This window comes from Apus apus, chromosome 9 (assembly GCF_020740795.1).
Source record: "Apus apus isolate bApuApu2 chromosome 9, bApuApu2.pri.cur, whole genome shotgun sequence".
NCBI lineage: Eukaryota > Metazoa > Chordata > Aves > Apodiformes > Apodidae > Apus > Apus apus.
Window position 1 is genome coordinate 15549133 of NC_067290.1, and position 18014 is coordinate 15567146.

Genomic DNA, 18014 nt, shown 5'->3' on the forward strand with positions numbered 1-18014 from the left:
CCTAGTAACATGAAGAGTAACACACCACACAGCTTAGTCATTTACCCTAAAGTAAATCATCATTGCACAAAATCTTTACATTCATACTAAAGCACCTACTGCTTCATGGTAACAGCCCAAGTACATATTAATATCCTCTGGAAAATATTGACCTTTTCTTAATGATAGGCTACCCTTCTGCATACTGCCATGGACAGCTCCTCAAGCCCACACCAGAGACAAAGCATCATCAGTAACAACTACCTGTCCAAGAAGAATGTGAAGATTTGAAATAAATGCCCATTCTTATCTAGGAACCCCTAAAAACCTGAAGTCCATAATGTTTCACAAAAAGTTTGCTGCTTATTAAGTTTAATAATGAAGTGATAGAGGAAAGGCAAGTAAAGGATAAAGCACAAAAATTTTTAGATGAGCAGAGGGTAATGAAGAGCCACAATATAATGGGGAAAGCCTTGTAAAAACATAGCAGGGTCCTAAAAAAAAAAAAAGGTAGAAAAATATATAGTGTTGATCTTATCCTTCCAAAGCCTTAAGAACTCTCTTGCTTTCTCATCCTTTCTCTTTGCCATGCACTCAGACTAAGAAACTCTTTCTCAAGTCAGCATACATGGATGCACGTAACATTAAAAAAAAAAAGTCTCCACACTATTTTGAAGATACTACCTCCACTGTCACACTTAGTAAATACAGGATTCTATCAACTGCTTAGCTTTTTCCTCATCTTCAAGGCAAATTCAGCTAGCTTTGGAGTTTAAAGAACTTTATCTGCAACTTAAACTACACTGGCAATTTTGCATTAAGAGGTAAGCATCATATGGTTCATTCTGACTGCCTCCTGGTAAGAGATATTTTTTGAGAAAAGCCAGTAAGTTCCTATCTCACGCTATATATATTTGTAGGATCTCTGTCACCTATGAGAAAAAAAAAAAAGTACAATGATCCTCTACTATTTCCAAATATCATTCTTCAGATAGCATTTGTGGGTAAAAATAACTAATAATTTGCACACCTTGTATCTTTGGCATACTTTAACATAAACTTGAATGGATGTCACAGTGACATAGATACTACCATATAAAATGCACCTTACACAGTTTTGCAATGATTTCTGAATATGGACAACAACTGAATGAACAGAGTAATTGCTAACTAATGATAATACACTGGTGTTCAATGGTCTTTCCATATAACAAGGCAGTTCTCCACAGATACCATGGTAAAAGGAAAGAGGGTGAAAGCAAGTTTTGATAGAAATCCTTCAATAATCTTCTCTTACCGCTTATTCCTTGTATAAGTAACTACATTCCTCTAATTAAAAATAATTTTTTTTTTTTGCCCATCTAAGTTTTCAAAACTTTAATGGATTTCTCTTTTCTGAAAATCTGTCAGGTCCCTGTTAGCAAGACAGTTAAATAATTTCACCAGAGGATGGCAGCCTATTGTTACCAATAGAAAGAAAAGTAATTTTTAAGAATAAGAGGACTGTTCATGCACGCTAACAGCCCAGTAAACTGCACAAAAACTGATTCAGCAGAGTAGCCTAATTGAGTACTAAAGTACTATTTCAGTACTTCCCAAGAGTGAGTTTTATGTCCTGCTCTGCGCCATAACTTACCGAAGAATGAATTAGCCTCCTCTCTTTGAGTCTTCCCATTTCCCCAATATCAACCTACTTAGTGCAGTACTTTAAAATACAGCAATACAAGAAATAGCATAGAAGTAACACAACATTGACAGACAAATAACAAACTTAAGACATTGAAAGTGTAAAGAATACAAAATACTAATACATAATACAGCTATTGCAACTGCATACCATGTAAATTAGAATGTATATTAAAACAAAACAGGATTTTTTTCATATCCATATTGAAAAGGCAAAAAACCCCAACATTTTGAAGTGTCAAACCACTTCAGTTTGTGATATGTTTGTTCTGCAAGAAAGACATCTAATGAAGGATATTTTTCAAAAGATGCCTATGCCATGGAACTCTCAGTCTCTCATCACAAAATCCCAGTCCACCAAGGGTCAATACTGGCTCAAATTCTGTCCAAGATCTTCACTGATGATCCAGGATTACCCTCAGCAAGATCACTGATGAAACAAAAGTGGAAGGAGCAGCTGATATGCCAGAGGTTGTGCTTTCATCAAGGGACCTCCACAGGCTAGAGAAACCGAGCAAGAGGAACCTCCTACAGTTCAAAAAAGGGAAGAGTGAAGTCCTGTAGCTGGGGAGAAACAACCCCATGCATTGGTAAAGGCTGGACTATCTGGAAAGCAGCTTTGCAAAAAAGGACCTGGGGGTCCTGGTGGACAAGTTGAACATTGCCCTTACAGCAAGAAGACTAACAGTATCCTGGGCTGCTTTAGATGGGCAAGGCCATTCTCTTCATTCCCAGTGCTGCTATCACTAAGTTATTCTATGAACAAGGAAGTTACAGAGACCTGGATTCCTATGTATTTGAGTCTTACAACCCTCAAGTTTTCCAACTTGTCTACCTCATACCACCACCTCAAGACACTCTCCTACAGCTATGTTCCACACCTATCACCTGTTTGGCTGGAAAGTGTCAGAGCTAAGAGTATGCCACAGGGTTAGTCAACATCCCTGCTTTGTCTGGCCATCTGGCTGCTTACTCTAAAAAGGACAATTTGTAACTGTCTTTTCCTCAGTTGAAGTACCTCTTTGGAGTGCCTTCCTCTGCCCAGCTGCTGTTTTTCACAAGTTGGAAACAAGTACATATATATTTTTCTCTAATCTGTGTCTAATTTTGTTGTAATTGGTAATAAGGATCAAAAGATTCTGAATAAGTGACAAAGGCTTCTTTTCCTTAAGAAATCAGGTAGTGAAACTTTGGATATTCTAAACATAAAGGAAACCTCCAAAAAACTTCAAAATCAGTAAGTAACCTAGCAGGAATTCCTGCACTAGCATTTCAGCATTTCCCAAAACTGAGGAAAATGCCTAAGACTTAGACCAGTAGAAAAAAGTATATTTAACACCAGCATGACAATAAAAGCAATGGTAAATAAGAAATAATGAAATAATGTTCTGAAGCCTAATTTTTTTCTCTTTCTCTGTGTTTAGAACTAAAGATTGCTTCTTGGGTTTGTGGGATTTTTTTCCCCTCCTTTCTAGGGAGACTACAGGTTTGAGAACAAAGCTGCTAATAGGAAACATATGGAAAAGCCCTGGAGTAAATTAAAATCTGACTCTAATTCCAATTGCCACGTATCACACACCACTGTCTTAAAACTATCTGCTAAGATAAATGTTAAGATTTACCCTGCATACTCAGTGAATCACCTGAGATGGAAGACACTGTTAAGTACAAAATAAACAGAAAGGCTTTCATGATATTTAAGTGATTTCCAAAACTAATCAATATTTTGAAACTAGTTGAGATATTTCTCAAAGCTTGTGTTAGCCAATAAAAGATTAGCTCAACAGAACATGCTGCCAATTGACAGACTTGTTGCAGTTCTTCATATAAAATACAAACAGTTCTACTCAACTGAACAATGCAATTCTGGATTTAACCATTATGCTGCTATGATTTCAGTGGGAGTACCATACAGCCAGGTTTTTCTATGCATGAACACTTTTTCTGTCTCAAATTCTTGTCCAGGACAAATTTGAAGACTATGAGATTCTGGACCAGCAGCACTGTGGATGCAGTTTTAACAGGAATCCCACACATTTCTACACACAAGTCTAAGTCTTGCCACGAACCCCCTGTGCATAAGCAGTAAATTTAACAAGCCTGGATGCACTAGACTAGTCCCATATATACAGATCATCTGTGCATCTTGTGCAGTATGTTTTGCACACCAGTGTTATTATGCATGCACTACCCACCACCTATACAAAGGTTTCTCTCAGAGCCAAGGGCAGCAACATTGAAATGAATATGCTCTCTTCACAACTACATTTGCAGTAACTGTTAAGGGCTTACATTCTCTAGTTATATTCAGAAGAAAATCAAGCATGGAAAAAATCTCTGCTTGCCATAGGATGCAAAATTTCCTGAGGGACACAGAAAGAGCAAGTCATTGACACAAACTGGTACTTGTCTCTTAATTGTTCAGCCCATGTTACTTCCAAGTGTTTTTTAGATATAAAGACCAATGAAAATATTTTCCTTCCAGAAACACTCTTCACATAATACCTTAATTCCTTTGTTTCTCACTTGTGGAAAATTGGCCTGCCTTTCTAAAAGATATTATTTCACCAAAATATATGGTCTATGTAGGCCACCAAGAAGAACATCTAGACAACATCTTCTTCTTTTGTCGGCTCTATCTTTTTTTATCTGCTTTTTATTCTACGGGATGAAACAACACGCAGACTGAATAAGTGACTCTTGGGTCAGTAATAGGGCCTAATTTTTTAGCATGAAGAAAGTGAAGAAGCCACTTATGTATTAACCTGATAAGTAGATGCTCAGATTCAGCAAGCAATATAATAACCTAGTATTCCATAAGAATAAAAGCAGCAACTGTCTCCTCATTTCTTCAGCATCAATACTGTGAAAAACAGCAGCTGGTTAAAGAAGAAGCTAGTGTTTGATTTGATAGTGTTAATAATTTCATGAAAGCTTATTTTGCTTTTTGGAATGCGTATTTTACATTTCTATTTTAAGCCAATATGTACAACTTCCATTTAGATGTTTCCCTGCTGTAAATTATTTCCAATATTTTCTATTTCCTTAAATACGAGATTTAACAGGGCAAAGAATTTAACTCAATTTCCAAAACGACTAACATAGAAAAAGAGTGCTAATTAACTTTCAGACACACAGGAGCAGGAAGTAAATGTATGATACTGTATAATGTATAAATGTATAAAACAGTATAATACTTTGCTCCCATATTCACTAACTGCATAATACCGTCGTTTAGTAACAAACAGCAATATCTTAATATAAGATCAATTTTGAGATTAAAGAATCAGAGTACTTTTAGAAGCCATTTTCCTTGCAACATTGGGAAGTTAATGTTTTTAAGTTCTACCTGACCAAACAATGTTCCTGTATACATGCACTATAGCTGAGGGGCTTTTCACCAGAGAGGGCAGTGATAGGACATGGGGTAATGGTTATAAACTGAAAGAGGTTAGATTTAGGCTAGACATCTGGAAGAAATTATTCACCATGAGGTGCTGGAAGAGGTTGCCTAGGGAGGTTGTGGAAGCCCCCTCCCTGGAGGTGTTCAAGGCCAGGTTGGATGAGGCTTTGTGCAGCCTGGTCTAGGGGGAGGTGTTCCTGCTCATAGCAGGGAGGTTGGAACGTGACCTTTAAAGTCCCTTCCAATTTGAACCATTCTATGCTTCCATGAAATGTTTTCCTTGAGCATGTTCCATTGGAGCATACATATGTAAGGCAATATTTCATTTATCCTTCTTAATTTATTTTCATTTCTCAGGAGCACTTTGCCCAAGCACTACCCAGGTACTACAGACACAGGCTGCTGCTTATTGTGCTCTGCAATTAGAACAGAACAGGTAACATGCTTCCTTCCCACTGTGACAGTTCCCTCCCAACAGCAGAATGCACAGGAACCTGAGGAGAAAATGTGAGCACGGAAAACACATCTGTTAAATGTGCAATTGCTTCATAAAGTAACTTCTCTGTCATTCTAAAGAGGATCTTTCCATTCAAACTTTTCATTGTGGGTAAACCTACTACCCAGTTCACCCATTAGCAGGTCTAAACAACATCACTACTCATCTCTCTGTGGCTGCTTTCAGAACATACAGACTTACAAGTCCCAGCAATAAGCCAAGTGTTTGGCAAACATGCGAAGGCAGTTTTGGACAGCTGTCTTGCAGTCATATAGAAAAGTAACATATTTAAAGGCAGGTACTACTATTGGCTCAATTCTAATAGAGTTCAAACTAATCACTCAAAGCACTAAAACCCATTTAGATTATTTTTTAAATTTATTTTTAAAAAGAAAGCATTGTGGATGTTTGTATTTTGGCTACAAATAGTTGCAGGCATTACGTCCACAAAAGTGACAGGACAAGGAAAGAGGAAAGTGTCAGAAGCATGACAAAAGGCAACAAGGACACTTAACTTGATTTCCACAGAAGATGTGTAACTAATGCCTAGACCGTATTATTCTCCCTAATGAAATGCCGGCCAACATGAATGCTGGTTTAGGTGTGAATCATGTTCAAGTCCTCACCAGAAGCAGCTGTAAAGGCCTTTCAAGAATCTCAGAATGGCCAATGACAGAAGAAAGAGAAGACTTCCTGCCACAGAGTGCTTCGATAAAATAACTGCGAGACCCTATCTCAGCTCTGCCAAGAAGCAGTTGTGACCCACAAATTATTCAAACATTTCAATGGGACTTCCTGACAAATCAAATTACACAATTATTTTATATGTCAGGTGGAATATAGGTGCATGTGCAAGTATCTTTCCCAAAACAGTGTTAATACTATTTAAAGAAAATCCAAACAAAATGGAGATTAAAAACAGAGAGTAACTGAAGAGTACAGGGATTATACCTTTCCTTACCAGAGAATATGCCAGGGTACAGATGAATGATGGATAACATTACTTGATGTTTCTGTAAAAGCTTCCAAGTGCAATTGTGACTGCAAAAAAAATGGACTACAGGCCATACATGCAATGCTGGCTGTGACACCAGCATTACAGAGTCTTATGGTAAAATCAGAGGATTTATTTTTTAGAAGAAAGAGGGATAATAAAAATAAAGAATGAGTTTAAGCATGCTTTCTAGATTCCAGACTACTGGAGAGAGCTTGAAGGCTTCCTGGCAAACTCCTTTGCAACACAAAGCAAGAGAGTTGTAAATACCTCTTGCTCTTTAAGTGTTCGAACAAATACATCTACCACAAAAAGAAACACATTTTACAGTGACTGTAAAAACAAGTAAGGATTTTATTTCTTACACACACACAGAGTAAATGGGAAGCACTTTCTATCACGTACAAGGGGAAAATTTCTGCTAATGCAAAATATTTTCCTATGCATGACCATTCAGGAATTCTTTGGCAGATAACTTAGACAATTATTTCTCATCCTAGCCTGAAAATGCCTACAGAAAAAAAGAAAGAAAGAAAAAAAAGAATTTATTATTTGGCAGCAAGCATATGATTTGCAGATTGGATACAAACACAGGAACAATCTGAAGTTGCAGGCCCATTTTCTCATTCTTTGTAAAAAAGTGCCTGACATTCATAGCTATGAATGAACAAAATAAGGTAATGAATAAGGTATTAACATAAATTATTAAGACAGAGCAGAATTCACATTTTCTCTTCCAGGTATCTATCAGTTTAGGGCTATGAAAGTACTAGTTTTGTTTGAACTGAGTAGAAGAGCCTGCCTTGGAAAAGACTCAAGGAATGAAGCTAGACAGTTAAAGTGGATGCTAAGAATACTCTCCCTTTACGCAGCACATTTCCAGTCAACTTCACATATTAAGATTTTGATGATTTCTTTTTTTAATTAAGCCATGAGAGTAATGCCTAAGCTGCTAAAGAACTGAAAGACCCTCTAATATTTTTTAAAATTGTGACTATAAAAGGAGTGTCTTATTATGCTATTTCAAATAAATAACACAGAATAAACAATTACAGAAACAATAATGACAAGTACCAAGGGTACTACTCTATTGGACTTACAAACATGGATTGACACTGCTCAAGGATCTCTGCCCTCTAAGTTCAGCTATATTACCTTTGTCAGTCTCCTCCATTACAAATCACTGTGTGTTCTTTGAGTTTTATCTAGAATGTTGATTACTTTTGTTCATTAATGAGTGCAAGACACCTGTCATGTACTATGATAATCTATATAACTTCATATAGGACACAAACCATGCAAAATAAAGGCTTTGTTAAAGTTTGAGGTCCAATTGCTAATACTCCTTCAAGAAAATGAATACACCCGCACCAGTGAACAGTGGTTGCAAGAGGAAGGTATTCCCATCTTACCTCAGTGTAATCTCAAATTTAGCAGGAAATATCCCACAACTCCTTGTGGGAGAAAAATACAGCCGAAAGTAATTTTAGAACAACCATAGTAGGCTGTATAAAAATACAAGTAATAAAGCAAAGTGTATTTGTTAAACTATTCCATAATTAAAAATGTGTCAGGTGACAACAGTGACTCTCCTCAGAAGAGATTTATAATTTCATACCAGACACTACTTGCTACAGATATTATTACTTACATGAATATTGAACTCCTTTTATTATGTCAGTATCAATTGTTTATGATTACTTGTTACTGTGGTAGTAGAAACATTATATGATAAGGACGTTTAAAATGCCTCTTTTAAACATAAGAAAAAACTTCTTTACAGTGAGACTGACAAGGCACTGGAACAGGCTGCCCAGGGAGGCTGTGAAGTGTCCATCTCCGGAGATATTCAAAACCCATCTGGATTCAGTTCTGTGTGAAGTGCTCTAGGTTATCCTACTTCAGTGGGAGAGTTGGACTAGATGATCTCTGGAGGTCCCTTCCAACTCTAACAATTCTGTGATTCTACATCTATCCAAAAAAATACACCATCCGTCCCCCCATGCAGTGTTACAATCATCTAAGATTTCTAACACAGCAATACGTTCAGAAAAAAGCTACAACTCTCCTCTTGCATTACCCTTTCAGTAAATTATCCCAGATTTTTAAAACTGAAAACCAAAACACATTGTCACAGCCTTTGAAACAAGAAGTCTTGCATGAATACTACTAAATTTAATCCTCTCATTATCCTCCATGTAAGGAAATTCCTACCACACCTCAAACCAAAACTAAGAGAAGATCAAACCACACAACTTGACCAAGATCGTAAAGTATAGTCTTCTTTATATCCAAGATAGCTCATGCAAAAAAACAGGAACTGAATCTCAATATATCCCATGGCTAGATCTGCATGATCTGCTGCAGTTAAATATGCCTTCAGCCAAGAGCTTTGCTACAGTTTTTCAACAGACTCATTTTTTCTGCCGCCATGGATTTTTAAACGCATCATCCTAATAGGGTAAGAGGATTTGGGACACAATCCATAGTTCAAAAAACATCAGGTATGCAATGAAAATTCTAATTTGGTCCAATTTTTATTTTTCAAAAAATAGCACTTTTTTGCATATTTAGAACTATTAATATAATGTACCCTCCAAAAATTTGCACCATATTCTTTGTCTTGTGCTTGAAAAACCTCAAACCTTATAGCAGCAAACAGCATTTTGCTAACTAGGATAACAAACCTCGTGAGTTTTTTTCTCTCTACCATTATAAATGTATCCTAATTATTTAAAAAAATCTGTTGCTTTTGTTGTTCAGTATGATTTGGGTTTAGTGGTAAAAGTATACAACTATTTACAGTACTTTTAATAGTGTTATATAGTTTTATTTTCTCTGTTTTAACCTCCCCCCTTGTATCCTGCATTCTCTACATAAATATATGACTGCTTTATTTTCCTTCCAGTGTTATCAACTCCTACAATACTATTTTTGCTCATGGCTGCTGGTAACTTTTCTTTATATCCCAAACATTAGAATCATGCATGATTCATCTTTTTAAAGAATATTGTTGTCCTCAGTGTTACAAAGGAAACCTGAAAAGGTCAAGAAAGTCATCAGCTTCAGAAAGCTCAAAGACAAAAAAGTGAACCTCATTATTGCATTATTTTCTCAAGTATGATTAGTCAAAGACATTTAAGCTTTTTAAGAACAAAATTGTTCCTTTTGAATAGATTTTGAAATAATGCATTCCTTTCACTAAACCAAAACCATAATTAAATGCTGTTTATAAATCATATAATTAATCCAGAACAGCATCTCACTTCAACAAAATTGTCTTTTTGCTCAATTTTTTGCTTGTATCAGTTAAGTACCACATAGCAGCAAAAGCAGATAACTGCCTTTTTTCCTTTATCTTAAAAGCTATGAAAAATATTTTTTCTTTAGTAGTTTATATCTTCTGTCATACTTGTCTTTTTCATATGAAGACTTATGCATTTTCTGTGCAACTTCACAAAAACGTATTAGAAATTTACTGTGAATCCTGAACTACACCTTTAAAACAACACTTAGAGGTAAAACACCAACAGCACAACTGCTTTGCAGGAATTAAACAGGATATATGGATTGTAGGGGGGAAAAAAAAAGTATAAAGTGGGAGACATGCATAAGAGCTTTTCTATAGCAAATGTTTTCCCTCAATCTTGATAAAGTTAATTTTTTATTATTTCTTAACTTCATCCTCCAGAGAACAAACCCTTTGCATAACTGAGTCATTGTAGTTGAAACCACGCTACGAACTATTGACCTCTGAAATATTTTTTGAAGTCTTAGACACTCCATTTTTTTAATGGGAACTGGTAACACTGAGATAGTCTTGCAAATAATGCTGAAGTGATTTTAACAAAAGGAGGGATTGCTTCAGACTTATGACACTGCATCTGCAGTAACTGGTGATGTGGCACACCCTTTTGTTTTTTTCACTGGCAAATCAGAAGAGGGGCTAAGGCTATTATTTTGCTTTGCCTTCCCACAAGGCTCCTCACCACAAAATATGGCTTAGAGAGATCTTTTGTTCCTCCAGCTGTGTTAGGTTATTCCTCAGATGATTTCACCAGCACAGTAACTTGCTGCCCCTCTACAACTTGAGATTCACAGACTTCCAAAGAGTAAGTTTTCTTAGTAAAGAGGAATAAACTGAAGCGATTGTGTTATTTTTGGAGTTGAGTGATTCATGCATGTTATATAATTTTAGCTTTCATCTAGTAAACTGCTTACAAATAATTACTAAGCTTTCAGTTTATTACAGATGGTAAAGAATCATTCTTTTAAGATTTTTTCTTTCAATGCTGTAAATATGCAGTTTATCCTATCGTGTGCCTCTGGCTTGCTTCCCCCATTATCTAGTTTCACCTGATTCTTTGTTTGAAAGCTATTTCAGTTCTCAGAAGTATTTTATGAAGTGTTAGTATCTCAGTGCTTTGAGACATGACCTGCAAGCCTAGCAGGACAGTTACTAAGCTACCAAAAATGCACTCAACTACAACCAAACTATTAAAAAAAGACTCTCAAATACCAGCTCCTCTCTCCCAGTAGAACCAGTGAAAGACTTTGGTACCTATTACTTATCATTCCATCTGAAGTGGTGGTAGTTCTTTTCACATTGTCTTCCTAGCAAGTATATAACTGCATGAAGGCCTAAGTAAGCTTTTTCCTCAGATTGAGCATGTCTTTCAGGAGTTCCTCCTCCTGGTTTCTACAGACTATCGTGGCATTGAGAATCAAAAGTAATAATTGGAAAATTCGTGACAGTGCTGAGAGATTAGACCCAGAAGGTGAAGCTAAGGTTTTGGATTGAAACTGAGAGGAATTAACAGGAATCAAAAGGACACCAAGAATGGGAAGTGGGCATGAGGAAGAGATTGTGTAAGCATCTGTTTACAAAAAACATAATCAAGTTAGAGGACTTAGAAACAGATTTTATATAGGTAGACACCACCAGGTCTGACTAGAAGAAATACAGTAATAAGGTATTGTCCCAATATACACTGCCTGAAATCTGAAAACTAATTAATTGCTTCTGAAGCACAGTGCTGCTTCTCAACCCAGCAAGTGTTTAGTGTAAAGTTATGAGAGTGGACTTATATGATGCTTGTAGTGCGAGACTGTTCTCTGTGTGTGACATTTACTTAGATTAGCTCAAACACCTGATGATGCTGTATGGAGACCCTGGATTTGCTGAGGACCTACAGTAGGGTTCCAAACAGCCAGCTCCCTTCAAACCTGTTTAAGATTTTTAATCAGTTATGAGATTTGATTAAAAGTGCATTCAAATGCAAATGATACAAAGTTAGAAATGCACATTAGACAATACAATAAGTTATTTAACTTGGTCATTGTCACACGAGCTGTCTGCAGCACAGGAAGATGAAGATACTAAGTTCCATGATTGTTACTACTTTTCTTATTTTATCTCGCTCAATTTGTAGAATACATCATGCATTAGGAATTAATCACAGCTATGAAGTATAGGAAATTAGCATTTGTAAGTCTCATCTCCTTTGTTATCGTCTGGTAAAAAAATAGAAAGGATCAAGAAAACAGAGGTCCCTGATTAAGAAACATGAATATCATAAAAAACCCCTGAGAATATCTGCCTTCCTCTGTCTCAGGCTTCCCACACTATAATTTAGTGAAGTTTCCTAAAAACTTGTGTGATTTACATGCTCTCACTTGCAATGTAACATTTTGAGTCATCTGTTGACGTTGCACAACTTGACACAACTCAACTCCAATTCTGCCAAATGCAGTTCCTCTGACTGCATAAAACACTCTAAAATGTTAGTCTGGCTTTGAGCATCAGAAATTTGACATGTACAGTTGTTTTTCACTGCATTAGTATTTCACCTCAGAAGACTACTTTGAAGGTAAATCAGTTCCAATTAGTTCCAACCCAAAAAGCACAAGACGACTATGAAAAAAACTTATCAATGAAGATTTTACATGTCACGCAGTACACAATGGTTGAATTTTATTTTAATTACATGATTGGGACTGAACAGATTTTTATCATTAATGGAGTGTACCAAGTCAGCCACGTTTTGCAGAAAATAGAAAAGCAATGAAATGCCACAGCACATACAATCACCAATGCCATGCAAATACCTATTTTACATAAAATACAATATTTTAAAGTAATGTTTTGCTTTTATTTGTAGAAACAATACTGTAATTCCCTCACCTTGAGAATATATATTTTTACCAAAAGTAACTGTTTAAGAACAAGGACAACAGACGCATGGCTTCAATGCTTAGTAAGACTAGCCAATTTCTTGACTAGTGTAGTACAACACTAATTTGGTTTATTTAAAGAAATGCTGAAATTCCAGCCTTGAAGATTGTCAAGGCTCAGCTAGACAAAGCCCAAGCTGATCTAATCCACTGTTGGAGATGAAAACATTGGATTACCAGGCTGGACTACATGATGGCCAGAAGCCACTTCCTAACAACGCTTCTATGATTCTAGAATCTTGACCTTGCACCATTTGTGCAGTGCAAGTTCATAGTGAGAAAAACTAAGATATTTGCAAAAAAAGTTTTCATCTTGACAGAGTTTAATAAGGCTATGTGTTTCCAGAGGTCTGAGGAAGAAACTTTGTTCAGGCATTCCATCTGCATCCATTTAAAACTGGCTTGTCAGGGTGATGCTTAAAAAAAGCAACACCTCAAATTCCCAATACAAACCTCAGACTGTACCACTTTCTATATTGTAAGTTCTTATATTGTAAATTTCTATTTCATAAATTCTTTGTAATAAATTAAAAGAAGAAGGGAATGAAAACTGGCATTTTTTAATACTCCCAACTGTTATGGTGTCCTTCAGTAACAAGCACAGCACAGGTAGCTGTTCCTTGCTTGATGTCAGAAAAGCACATGTACATTTACATCAAGAATGGTGTATTTGTTTATGGATGTTTTCTTGGAAGACAGAGATTAAAACTTGGTTTTGCTAATAATGCCGCTGAAAGGGTTGCAAAAAAAAAAGCATTATTCCACTTACTTTATATTCTCGCTTCTTAAAACTGAAACTTACGTATGATTTATTTTATTGCTACCTAATAAACTTTTCCTTCTCACCAACAGGATACCACATACAAACTTAAATATGGGGATTATGAGCCACCTATTAACCATTCATCTCCTCTGGGTTGCTATGGTCTTTTGTCAATACGAAGACTATGATTTTGAGGATGAGTATGATGAGGAGTCAGATCATCAACTTCCATATTATTTTAATCCAAACGCACAAGCTGAAGTTCCTCGCATTCCTTTTCCAGTTCAGTGTGCCAGAGAATGCTTTTGTCCACCAGCTTTTCCATTATCCATGTACTGTGATCATCGTAAACTCAAGACAATACCCAATATCCCAAGTCACGTCCAACAGCTTTATCTACAAAGCAATGATATTGAAGCTGTGCCTGCTGGACCATTCACTAATGTTACATTTTTGAGAGAAATTAATCTCAGCCACAACAAAATTAAATCTCATATGATTGACAACGGTGTTTTCGCCACACTTTCAAACTTAGTGCAACTTCATTTACAACATAATGAATTAGAAGAATTTCCATACCCGCTTCCCAGCTCTCTAGAGAGACTTCTCCTTGGCTTCAATAAGATTTCTCAGTTACCTGGAAATGCACTGGAAGGATTACCTAACATAACCATGCTTGACCTTTGCAATAACTTCCTTGATGACTCAGTACTCAAAGAAAAACCACTTTCAAACCTGAAAAATTTAATGCAGCTCAACTTATGCAACAACAAATTACAGACTATGCCTCCTGATCTACCTTCATCACTTAGGCAGCTCTCTCTTGAAAATAACTCAATTTCTTACATTCCAGAAAACTACTTCAACAGACTTCCAAAAATCATTGCTCTAAGAATGTCCCACAATAAGCTGCAGAACATTCCACGCAACACCTTTAATCTACCCAACCTACTAGAACTTAATCTTGGACATAATAAATTGAAACAGATATTCTATATTCCAAGAACTTTGCAGCATTTGTATATTGAAGACAATGATATTGAAAGTATGTTGATGGTTTGAATTCTTTAAAAGAAAAAAAAATTAGTAGATTTTGGCAATGGTTGTGGGATGGGGGTGAATTTGGCATATTTTCCTTATAATCAGAATTAACTTTTAGAATGGTCTTGGTTTAATGGTCAAGGCAAACCAAAACCCAGAGAACAGAATTGCCCTCTATTACTCCCCCTCCCACCACCTTCCAGGGGAAGATAAAAGGTGAATAAGGAAGTGGGACCTCAAGGTTGAAAGTTAAAGCTAGAACAGGTTCACTAGAACAGGGAAGGGATAGTAACACCTGGGGTAAGGAACAAATACACAAATACATATATAAAAAACCCAATCTCAATAATCACAGAGGCAAGTGTCCAAAAGTCCCCCATGGCAGAACAGACTCAGTAAAAAGGTCCAGGGCTCATCCCAGTACCAGATGTTGTCAGATCCTCCAGAGCACATGGAGTTGATAAAAAAAAAGAGCAGGATCCTCTCTCCAAGACCATCAACCACAGCAAGGAAGAAGGCAGCAGGAAGGGCAGATTTCCCACCTTCTTGGCTTTTATAGAGCATGGCAGAAAATGAGAGGGAATCCTGATCCCTCTGTTCTGTTGCCTGAATCCTTCAGGGTACTAAACACACTCTCTCTAGGTCCTTGTATTGATACCATAAAATTAGCTTGCTCCCCCTCAAACCCTAACAAGCCCATATAAAAAAAACCCCAAATATCAGAAACATCTCTTGCATCCTTGGTTTCAAGGACCTGCCCCCTTACAGCTTCCCACTTAGGTCATAAACAAAACACAGAATGCAGCAGTCATCTCAATGTGCATATTGGATAAGAGGTCCTCTCATGTCCCTTGCAGAGAGGTGGGCTTGAGCTATTACTGTTTGCAACTAACCAGCTGATAAGGCACTGACCCAGAGTTCACACACATTCTCTCTCTCACACACACAGAGTAGCTTTTTAATCAACTTTTTCTTTGAGCAGGAATATCATCCCATTTTCTTCAAGGCACAGTGTAAACACATCCTTGGTTAGTTTAGACCAAACAATGGTGAAATTAGAAGGGATTTTATTTTTGCATCTTACCCTTCGTCATTTTTTGTAAGTTCACACCAGTTTTTAATATGTAAAGCTAAAACCTTTTTGAAAGTTTCTTCTGATTAGGCAATTAATAAAAACAAATACAGAGAAAAGGAATTATGAAAAATATTCCATTCACATAATGTAGCAATTACCAATTGTACTGACAGCCATATTTGGTTTCCCTACAACCTTATACTTTGCAAATGCCAAAATTGTTATCACCATCATTTACAAAACCAATTATAACAAAGGGAAGGTTTATATTAATATTTTGCACTGCAAAAATAGTTTCCTTTTTCAATTTCAAAACACAAGTTTCACTTTTGCAATAGGTTTTAAATGTAACTGTTTTCTGTATTCTTTTTTCTTTCAGGCATAAATGTTACTTTGATGTGTCCATCTATAGATCCAATGAACATCAACCAATTAACCTACATACGGGTGGATCGAAATAAGCTTACAACTCCAATAAGCACATATGCATTCTTTTGCTTCCCTCACATTCGAACCATTTATTATGGTGAACAAAATGTTAATGCCAACAAGTCAACTCAGCTAAGAACACCAGTGTTTCGACGATTTTTAACACCAGAAGAATACCATGAAGCAGAAGATGATCATGAAACACATGATCATGAAACTGAAGATGATAATGAAGCAGAAGACAACTACTTTTATCCTTACTTTCAGTGAAATAACCATTATTGATGAGAGTATACAGAAACTTTTTCTTAGTTCGGGGGCATTCATATCCATTTTAGACTAGCTGGATAGTTCAGGGTATCTACATCCCTATCTACACCTATAAAGTGGAGATAAGATTTTAGCGTAGCTAAATGTCTTATTATTGGTGTGGTAAAAACCCACCATACTAGGAGCAAAGGGCACTCCCCTTACCATTAGATAGTCCAGTACATAACCTGGGTTGATGATGATGGAGTCATCCTTGCTTGGGCAGCCTAAGTTGAAAAAAATTACCTCAAAAAGCTTCAGTGTTCTAAAGTAATCAAACTTGCAAAATGACTAAAATACAAATCAATGTCATGGTCAATAGGAACAAAAGGATAAGGCAAAAAATCCATTCATATATACATCCTGCTACTGAAAGCAGGGGAAAATAGATACACTAGAGAAAAGAACAAGAGGGTAAGATCAGAAAAATATATCCACAAGGTTCCTCCAGCTGTTCCAGAAATATAGATACTTCATCTTTTGGTTTCTGATCTGACAAGAAAACCAACAACACTGAGTTTCAGATCCTACTCATATTATATTTGCAGTGTCCTGTCAAGGTGTATTAAAATACTTCTCAGCTTGTCCCTCAACTATCACAAATCTTTCAAGTGATTTTAGCTTATGATTTTAAAGGAGATTTTAGCTTATGAGTAATATAGGCAATAAACAACCTTTTGTCAAAGGTCTTAGGACCTAGGAAAAAAGATGTGCATTAATACAACTGACCCATTAGTATCTACACTTTACCTACACTTTAGCCTATATTAAGATAGAAGGCACATTAAAATTTAATGTAATCTTTTTATTAGACCTCATCATCAAGTAGAACAGGTACAAACAGCAGCATTCCAGGTTTTTTAAAGTATTAATAGCTAATATCAATTAACTATACTCTGCTTCAAAGTAGAATAAAAGTTGCTTAAAGCAAGCTAAAAAGTGCTATATACTATTTGAGTTATGCAAATTTTATTACATCTTATGCCTAGAAACAGATCCAAATAACTACAGATAATAAAATAGTGCACTTTTCTGCTTTTGTTTTATTTAAATTCTATACTTTTTAGCACTTCTTTCCTGATAAATCTTTGTTAGCTTTGAGTAAAGTTCACCATTTTCAATAAGATAAACAACTTAATGAAAGAAATGGAACCATACATCATACTACCATTTTTTTCCTTATACTCTAAGTGGAAAAAAACTAAAAAGACTACATACAATTTTGTAGGCAAGTTTGTATTATTTACAAAAAGTTTCAGAGAAGTTTGGTTTTTTTCCTTACAATCTCAGTTGTTTTATCAAAGCTTATCTTAGTTTATTTTGGTTTCTGATGCAACAACATCAGTATTTAAGCTATTTTGTCCAAAATTTACACGTCTAACAACCTAATAAATTTAAGGAAAAATAAATAACTCAATTTCATAATTAATTGCATAGATTCATCCTCTACAGAGGAAACTAAGTAAACAGCCTTCCTCTATTATAAAGGAAAAAACACAAGGGGGAAAAAAAAAAGGTAAAAATATGAAGATTAGCCATAAATACAGAGAGTAAAGTAGGTGCTATGAATAGCACATGGAAAAGGTAACAGAAGCACTGAATTAA

General features: G+C 36.0%; 2 protein-coding genes across 2 annotated transcripts in view; one reads left to right on the forward strand and one right to left on the reverse strand.

The window, feature by feature from the left end:
• The window catches only part of CENPP (centromere protein P), a 110984-nt gene that overhangs the window by 65466 nt on the left and 27504 nt on the right, over positions 1–18014 (reverse strand). The window lies entirely within an intron of this gene.
• Positions 13667–17378, forward strand: OMD (osteomodulin). Its single transcript, XM_051627278.1, has 2 exons — positions 13667–14600; positions 16051–17378. Exons 1-2 carry the CDS (start codon positions 13667–13669, stop codon positions 16368–16370), a joined length of 1254 nt encoding a protein of 417 aa, XP_051483238.1. The 3' UTR covers positions 16371–17378.